Here is a 9,430-nt window from a genome sequence, read left to right as displayed (position 1 = left end):
GTAACAAAGGATCTCAGTTAATAAGTTGTGCCGATTTTAGTTCAGAGAACGAGCTGTGTCTGTTAAGGAAGTTTGAATTTATTCGAAAAAATACCTATATGGTCTAAATACTCATATGGTCTGGCCCGTTAGTAACCAAACGAGTATATACTCATATGGTCCGACCATATGCGTATGGTCTGACCATAGGAGTATACCCAAATGGTCATGACCATACGCGTACGGTCAAAATACTCATATGGTCCGGAACATATATATAGTGAAAAACATGATATTTTTTTTTGGAGGGGGGCGATCAAGGGGACGAACCCCGTATTCGGCCACTTGTATATTTCTTTAACTCTCTATGAAACCTGTCTATTTGAGTTCTAATTTATTAACTTTTTGATTTTTTAGTTTCTTTTCTTTTTATTTTGCTTTGTTTCTCTGTTTAAATTAATCGTTGGTTTCTGTTGTGTTTTTTGTTGATTTCTGTTTGTCTGGTCGTCTGTAATTGTTAAAACTACTAAATTTTATAAATCGTGACCTTTTAACCTGCTATAAAACCACGTAACAGTACAATAGTCTTTTTATTCATACGATTGTGATTATCTACTCGCAGGCAAAAAAATGTGTTTTACGACGCCAGTGTTGGAGTCAGTACTGTTAGAATAGGCTCTTTTAAGTTTCTCTATTTAATACTATAGTCACGGTATGTCACCGCCACTCATAAATAAACAATTTCAAAGCTCCTAAATTCATCAAAATGTGATCAATAGTGGTTTCAATAATATAAATCTTAATTTAGTCTGAAGAGCAAAAAAGGCATTTGTAGTAACTCTAACTTAGGAATCATAATTCCACTAAAATCCACCTGTTTAAAGAGAAATCACTTAACCAACACTCAATACAATATACCTATTTAGATTACAGTCAGTTCAAAGGCTATACCTGCAAACGGTTCTTATCAAGTATTAAGTGATGTGTATTTACCAAGCGTTAATCGGGCAATTAACTTTATGTATTTTACACTTGTTTCTACCTGTTGCATATAAAATATTATTTTAAGATTTACTAATTGGTGGTTCAAAATTTTAAATACCCAATTAAATTGTAACTTTTGAAAAGGTTGTCTAAAGACCAAACTTTTTAAGAGTACTTTTTCAGAAGAGATGTTGGCTGATATATTTACATAAGTCATATATTTCTTAATTAAATATTTGTTTCTTAATTCCCAAATGTTGTGTATTAAATACTGAAAACGTGCCCTCATTTTGAAGTGGAAACCCATTGTGAGAGTTTTAATAATTACGGTTGAAACTAAAACTATACAATTTATAATTTAAATAGATTTCACCCAATACATTGGTACACAGCAAAATCACCAGTTTTACGTCGAGTGCGTTGAGTAATTTAAAATAATTGAATTTATTAATTTCTTTATTTATTGATCATATTTTTTCTTCACTTTTTACTCTTTTGTCATCTCTCTTTTTCCTATGTTTGTTTCAAAAATGAACAAAGCTGAATTATATATGTAATAGCTGACTTTTGTGCTTCATATAAAACGCTATAGTTTTATTTTACATTTACATAATTATACATATTTATTTTACAATTTAAATATACACAAAATAAATAGGCTATCACATACATATTCTTTATTCCGAAAGCAATACAGCTTATATAAGGAGGTAAGTAAGTAAGTAAGTAAGTAAAGTAAGTAAATTTTATTTAGAGTCGGGCATAATATGTACAATTAAAGGTATAAAGTACAATTAATATTACATTAATTATAGTAGGCATCACATAGTACAATATAGTCATTCATTAATACAATTAAAAACAAAGGAGCATTAATATAGTTTAACAGTCTTGATGCATGATATACACATTCAACAATTACGAATTTTTTTGGCAATACATAAACACTTTTGAAATTTATTAAGTTGGACAGATAACGATTGTATATTTATGTTAGTGATCTAGCGTGATTGTTTTAATAATAATTCGAAGTGACTTTGACAATAATCTGGATGCAAAATAATATTTTCTTTCTTACTTCTTTTTTTTTAATCCTTTTTGATGTATCGATGAAGAAACTAATATTCTTGTACGAATACAAATATTTCATCATTTCATGGTTTATTACCAGTAGCAGAGCCTAAGACGCTGGGACATTTGCGCTTTAAATTATGATACACCTGAACTAAATTGCCCGAACATTTGCGCTTTTCACTGATGACAGTTTACCTAACAATCTTAACCAAATTAAACAAAGTCATGGAAAGATGTTCACATATTCTTTGAAAATTCTTCTGAACGAAGGACAAAATCAAAAAAGAATTATTCGGATAAACGATAGAGAAAACGAAGTTTTTGGATGGAACATATAAATTTTGTCATAAATTCCTCATGCATTTTTATACAATTCGTGGATTTAAAATTGGAAAATAGTCTATATTCTATTTCGTGGATATTCCGTGGAACTGTATCATCATGGCTTATCTAGTATTAAAGCTTGTTTCAATTTGTGAAGACCGAAATTTGATTTTTTAAACCATCTGCTGTTCATGTTGTCTTTTAGAAAGTGTCGTGGTTGTTAAGGAATTTACTTCAATTCGCCCTCTTTAAGTGTTGTCGTTTTCATCTGACCAAATAGTTGTATAAGATCAGCCTCCTTGATCTGACAGACATGATGACAAAAAGTTCAGTCTTTTAGCTGTAATAAATATAGAAATAATTTGTGTGCTTTTGGTATTAAATGATCTTTTAAACTTTTAACCATAATATAACTCAAATGTCGTGTTGATAAAACGCAAATGTCCATTAAAAAAAGCGCAAATGTCCTATCGAAAAGCGCAAATGTCCTTTCGAAAAGCGCAAATGTCCTATCGAAAAGCGCAAATGTTCTTTCGAAAAGCGCAAATGTCATATCAAAAGCACAAACGTCCCGCACCGGAGCAGAGATACAACTAAATGATGGGCATATCTTTCTCAAATGAAATTTTAAAAGTGTCCTTTAATTTATTTTATTTGTGAAAATAATAAAACAAAATAGTTTCCAATATAGAAACATGAATTTGTTTGACACACAAACTTTCTTAACAGTCCTCGATTAATTACCAGAGATTAATTACAAGACTGATATTAAAATGATTTATAAAGATTTAAAATGTGTTACAAAAACTGGGTAGGTATATAATCTGTGTCAACATACTTACTTATTAACAAACACTTGTTTTGTAAACAAAATAAAGTGAATAAAACATGTAGATAATGTCAGTTTGTGTACACTTCTAGTTATCGCTCTACTGTGACAACGGAAGTGTCCGGGGGGAGGTGATAGGTCGTGGGGGATCAATAACAGGGAGAGATCAAATTGACAGGAGGATGACACTTGCGTAAACATGAGAATTCACACTTTAATGTTGGAATATTAAGCAGGCTCACGGAAAAGAAGGGGCTGATGGCTTGACAAATATTAAAGAGTAGAATAATCGTTTATCTTGGCACCTTCGAGAACTGTTTTCATATTGTCGGTTTACTAGAACGAATTTAAACATAATATTTTAAAAATTGTGGTTAAACAGTCGTAAAATATACCACACCATGTTTCCATTAAAAATTTTCTTAGCCTTCGCTTTTAATTTACTTTTACAATTAATTGTTGTTCTTTTCATATTTTATATAAAAAGAAATATTATCGTATGCACAATTTAAATACACGGATGTATGACAAAGGGAATGTTTTCTCGATATACGTCATAGTCCAATATCAAAAATATTTAATATTCTCAATAAAAATCTAAAATATTTTTGCATTTAAAATGAATACGGATTTTCAAGCAAATATACTGGACTGACTTTTTTTTTACCTTAATTATATTTATCACTACTAATGGGAAGTTAATCGCAAAATTATGTTTTGTGAAAGGAATTATAATCACCTCTAAATCATAATTTAGCAAGGTTAAATGCCTCTGTAATTTGATTTGAAACAATTTTATTTTAAATATTTTATAATTTCAATATAGAATAAAAATTTATTGTTAAAAATTTTGTTAATGTTAGTATATAATTTATAGAAGAAGATTTTAATCGATAAAGACTTGCGTGTTTTCCTAACAAGGCAGAATAAATATTTTCTTTTAAGGTGAAACACCTGTTACAAGTAATTTTATCTTCATTTGTAAAGGAAGATCGGTTAAAGAAGGCGGAGTCGAAAGTCAAAACGTCGTTAGTGATTGGCCGCAGGCTATAACTTAATAATCACTTCTCTTTTGTGATAGGTTAACTACGAAAGCAGCTTTATTTCACGCCGTGATTTTCCATACATTTAAAAAAATTATTTAACTGCTGATCGTCTCAAACCCGGTCAGAAGTTGTAAATTAACTTGTTTCGGTCATATTACTATTAAAGATATAACCAATTATAGACACTTTAAAACAAGTGTTAAAAACGTTTTAAAAACCGTGAAAAACTATTTGATTTGATATTAAATGGGACAGTTTGTGAACTTCTGATAAACTTTTAAATATACAATATCATGCCGAGATCTTTCCTTGTGAAAAAGAGAGAATTAGATGTAGGAAATCCGTCACTACCAGAAATGAATTTTCAATCTTCTATTAAAGTGGAAAGAGACACAAAAAGACATGTTGTTGATTTTAAGGACTTGCCCTCGCAGTTAGAAAAAGATGCTGATAGGAACAGAATTCTGATGGAAACGAAAGTGGAGCTGGACGTCAACTGTAATCAACTATGCAAGGAAGGTGAGTTAATTAACCTTTAAATCTATTTTATGATATATTTTTAATCCAAACGCACAGCCATTTGAAAAGTAAATTAGAGTAAGACGTTATAAAATATAATACAATCGGGTGTTCGGTGAGTTTGTTGTTCTGTCTAGGTACTCAATGTTATCCTTATATAACCAAGTAACACTATCAAGATAATGCTCATATTTACTACCAAATATTTTTATATAAAGTATTTGCTTAAAAAAACCAGCATTTATTTGGAGAAGAAAAGGGGATGAACTAAGTCGACAGCTACATCTACATTCTAGAGATCCGTATGTTAGAAAAGTCTCAAATACAAATACATGTGTATATCAAATTCTATGAAGAATGAAATAATTTCTTTTTTTACAAAAAAGGCAAGACCAACAAACTGTTACAAAATAAATTATTCATGAATCAAAAATCCACCAATTAAATAAAAATAATTATCTATACCCACAGCCATTTTAATATAGTTATTCTTAGGTTACTTGACAGCAACTGCCAGAAAAACATCAAACATTAACACAGACTGGACGTGGCAGGGTATTTATCCATCCCTCTTCCATAACAACAAAAAGGACACTAAGTACAGATCTGAGAGTACTCGCAGTTACTGACAGTTAGTTCAAAGCCAATAACAACTAATGAATAAAAAAAGTCATGTATCTAAGACTAAAATCTCTCTCTCTCTCTCTCTCTCTCTCTCTCTCTCTCTCTCTCTCTCTCTCTCTCTCTCTCTGGAGGTCAGCTGATTAGTTAAAATTCCACTACCGTAGTATCGAGAAACATAAAAGAAAGACCAAAATATTTTTTAATAAAAGGAAATGTAGACAAAACCCAGCAAGTAAATTAAAAAAATCTGCTAGTTTAAAACGATTCAACAATAAACGATAATTCGCGACATTCTTGCCGCCGCGTGATCCGTTTACGCAGCCGTCCTGAATTTAGATAATATTTGCCACTAGACGTTAAATAAACCACAAACGATCAATTCATTTACTAAGAAAAGAAGATTCACAAAAATAAAACAAACAGCAAGAATCAACTGAATACATCGTATTTGTTGAGAACTGAAGTTGAGAACTGAATACATCGTATTTGTTGAGAACTGAATACATCGTATTTGTTTAGAGCTAATGCCTCAATAATATTATATGTTTTATCACATGAATACAGGGCAATTCGTGGTATATATATGTCAACAATATCCATTCATATATAACCTCAGGTTAAGGAGAGGGTTGGGCGCCCGCAAACATGTTTAACCTTGCCACATTCTGTATGTGCCTGTCCCAAGTCAGGAGCCTGCAATTCAGTGGTTGTCATTTGTTGCTGTATATCATATTTGTTTTTCGTTAATTGTATTGTACATAAATCGGGCCGTTAATTTTCTTGTTGGAATTGTTATACATTTGTCATTAAGAGTCTTTCATAGCTTGCTGTGCAATATTGGTTTTGTTCATAGTTAAAGAAGGTACGGTGACGTATAGATGCTCGTGGAGAGTTGTATCATGGACAATCATACCACTTCTTAATTTTATATTAGCATGTAGACTTCCTGACTATATAACCAAAGGGTTTACCGTGGGGAATAGAAATATGGTCATCCCTGAACTGCTCCCCTCCTGCAGTAAAAACCTTGCTAAAGTGGGATGTCCCTTTAACTGTATAGGATATATAAATACGCGACCACTTGCGGTCGGAATAGGAACATTAAATCCGATTCCTTGTGTAGGATGACTGACACGCCTTTTAACATCGTATTGCTAGGCTTGATTTCTTCCCCTATCCAAAAGGTAAAATAAAAAAAAATACCGAACTCCAAGGAAAATTCAAAACGGAAAGTCCCTTATCAAATGGCAAAATCAAAAGCTCAAACACATCAAACGAATGGAAAACAACTGTCATATTCCTGACTTGGTACAGGCATTTCCTTATGTATAGAATGGTGGATTAAACCTGGTTTTATAGCTAGCTAAACCTCTCACTTCCCCTTTTATATCAGTTGCATTCCAAATTTACCACCTTTCGATGTACCTTGCATAACCTATTGGATTTATCGCCCCTAATATGAAGGAAATAATTATCACTGAACGTTAAATAAGCAACAATCAATCAATTTTGAATATATCATATTTGCTACTGGACGTTAAGCAGTTATCAAAAAGTGACTGAATATTGACCTTACTATACAATGAGTATAAGCCCCATTTATACATGTTTGCTACCTGTTAAACAACGCTTTGTAAACAAACTGTTACCGCGTTAAGAACATTTAAGTCTTAACTGATTTATATCAAATATGTATTTGACTTTCATAGCGACAGGTGCAACAAAAATAAAACTATACTAACTAATGGATTTCCTCTTAAAACAACGGGTTAAATCTGACGTTTATTTCATGCTGGAAGTTAAATGAGACGGAATATTGGCTATTATCGACAACTGATATTAAATCAAAAAATAATATGCGAGATTGTGATCGTAAAAATATTATTAACAAGTTTCGGAACAGGTTGTTCAGTATTAGTTGTACTTTAAAGTTTGTCTCATTGATCGAAGCATTGTCGGGAACAAAAACGAATAATTGCTGAATGCTTCAATGTTTCATGGGGCCTCGGTGGCCGAGTGGTCTAAGTAGTTACTACTGTAATCACTAGCCAGTCAACACTGAGGTTGTGAGTTCGAACCCCGCTCGTGCGGGTGCACTCGACTCCAATCTTAATTGACTAGGATTGTCAGTTTTCCTATCGAAGGTCGGTGGTTTTCTCCGGGCGCTCCGGCTTCCTCCACCAATAAAAACTGGCCGCCACAAAATAGCCCAAAAGCGGTGCTTAAAAGTGGCGTTAAAACACCAAAAATCAAATCAAATCAAATCAATGTTTCATAGAGAACTTCAATTTTAGCGGTTGTATGTTGTTTTAATGTCTTGTCGCTTTCCCACACCCTTTTCAATACCATTGCTAGATAACATCTTCGTATATTTGACATTTTTTCATTATATGATAGAAATTCTTATACTAGTATCGCAAATGTCGTCTGCTTATATATATATAGTCCAAGATTGCACTGACATCTGACGGTCTTTTTATGAGCTGTTGGGAAGTAAGACGTCAGAGCAATCATGGGAAAATAATTTTATATATAAACATACTATTCGCAAATTGATGGCAAGTCTTGCATATATTTCAGAATGAATGGATTTAGTTGATATTTAATTTTTTTAATGATAGAAGAAAATGCATTTTTTTTTCAGATTGTATGAACGTACTACAGACTCCAATTAATTTAAGCAGACGGGGAAATGTGAAGACAGATGGATCAATCGACGATATGTGTCAACGATCCTCAGAAGTTGTAGCTCCTGTTTACAAAGAATCAGATAGAGGCTTCCTCAGAAGTCCGAATGGAAGTCCGTCAAATACCTCGAAAATCAGTGAAGTGTATCCATGGCAAAATGCAGTATTCCCTGGATATCATCCACAGTATTCACCCTTTCTACCCCTAGGTTTGAGATTCCATGGGTTTCCACCTGGACTTCCGTTTCATAACATGCAGGAAAACTTACCATTTAAGTCTTTTCCGGATCCCGTCTCATCTTTTAATCCAATGATGAACGGGTTTATACCGCGGACACCATTCATGCATAATGGACCATTCCCTATACAGTCTGTCAGAGAAAAGTTATTAAAAACAGAAAATAAAGACATAGACTCAAGTATTGCGGGGAAATTAATGGATTCAGCATTCGATCCGGTCATCGCAAAATATACATCTCCATTAGAAAGCAAAACTATTGAGTTGGACCTGTCCTTTAAGAGAAAGAACAGGGAAGGAGAGCCAACACGGTACCAGTGTGATGGGTGCAATAAAAGTTACTCAACTTTCAGTGGCTTATCAAAACATAAACAGTTCCATTGTACTAGTCAAGTTAAAAAGGAATTTTCTTGTAAATATTGCGACAAGACTTACGTATCGCTAGGAGCCCTAAAAATGCACATAAGAACACATACACTACCATGTAAATGTAAGCTTTGTGGAAAAGCTTTCTCCCGACCTTGGTTGCTTCAAGGTCACATTCGGACTCACACGGGAGAGAAACCATTCCGATGTGACCATTGTGGTCGAGCGTTCGCCGACAGGTCAAATCTGCGCGCACATTTACAAACACATTCAGACATTAAGAAATACAGCTGTAAGTCATGTAGTAAGACGTTTTCTCGAATGTCTCTATTGTTGAAACACGAAGATGGGTGTTGTTCATTGATGCAACATTGAAAAGTATTCATGTGCCAAAAAAAATAGTCCCGGTTTTCAGAAATTTTGAAACATGACGTAGTGCTGTTCTTTTGTTTAATATATAGAACACAAGTTATTTATTTATTTGATGAAAATTAAAAAAATAAAACATAGTTATGTGTTTCCTTAATTAGTCAGAGCAAATAGATTATTACTGGTTACTGATACATGATATGAATGAAAAGTGATTTGGGGTGTACTTCAACGAGATGGGCTCAAAAACAAAAGAAATCAATATAAGAGAGGCGACAGATACCAAAGGGACATTCAAACTCACAAGTCGAAAATAAAGTGACAACGCCATGGCTAAAAAGAGAAAAAGACCAACAGACAAATAACAGTACACAAAACACAACATAAAAAA

The 9,430-nt window shown here is 32.9% G+C and overlaps 1 protein-coding gene across 1 annotated transcript; it reads left to right on the top strand.

Annotated features, from left to right (window-relative positions):
- The first annotated feature begins 4,317 nt into the window (after positions 1 to 4,317).
- Positions 4,318 to 9,179, top strand: LOC127702037 (protein escargot-like). Its single transcript, XM_052206033.1, has 2 exons — positions 4,318 to 4,755; positions 8,024 to 9,179. Exons 1-2 carry the CDS (start codon positions 4,530 to 4,532, stop codon positions 9,043 to 9,045), a joined length of 1,248 nt encoding a protein of 415 aa, XP_052061993.1. The 5' UTR covers positions 4,318 to 4,529; the 3' UTR covers positions 9,046 to 9,179.
- Positions 9,180 to 9,430: the final 251 nt, after the last annotated feature.

This window comes from Mytilus californianus, unplaced genomic scaffold (genome assembly GCF_021869535.1).
Source record: "Mytilus californianus isolate M0D057914Y unplaced genomic scaffold, xbMytCali1.0.p SCAF_5, whole genome shotgun sequence".
NCBI classification, from domain to species: Eukaryota; Metazoa; Mollusca; class Bivalvia; order Mytilida; family Mytilidae; genus Mytilus; species Mytilus californianus.
The sequence above is the reverse complement of the archived record's forward strand: the minus strand, read 5'-3'. Positions and strand labels throughout refer to the sequence as shown.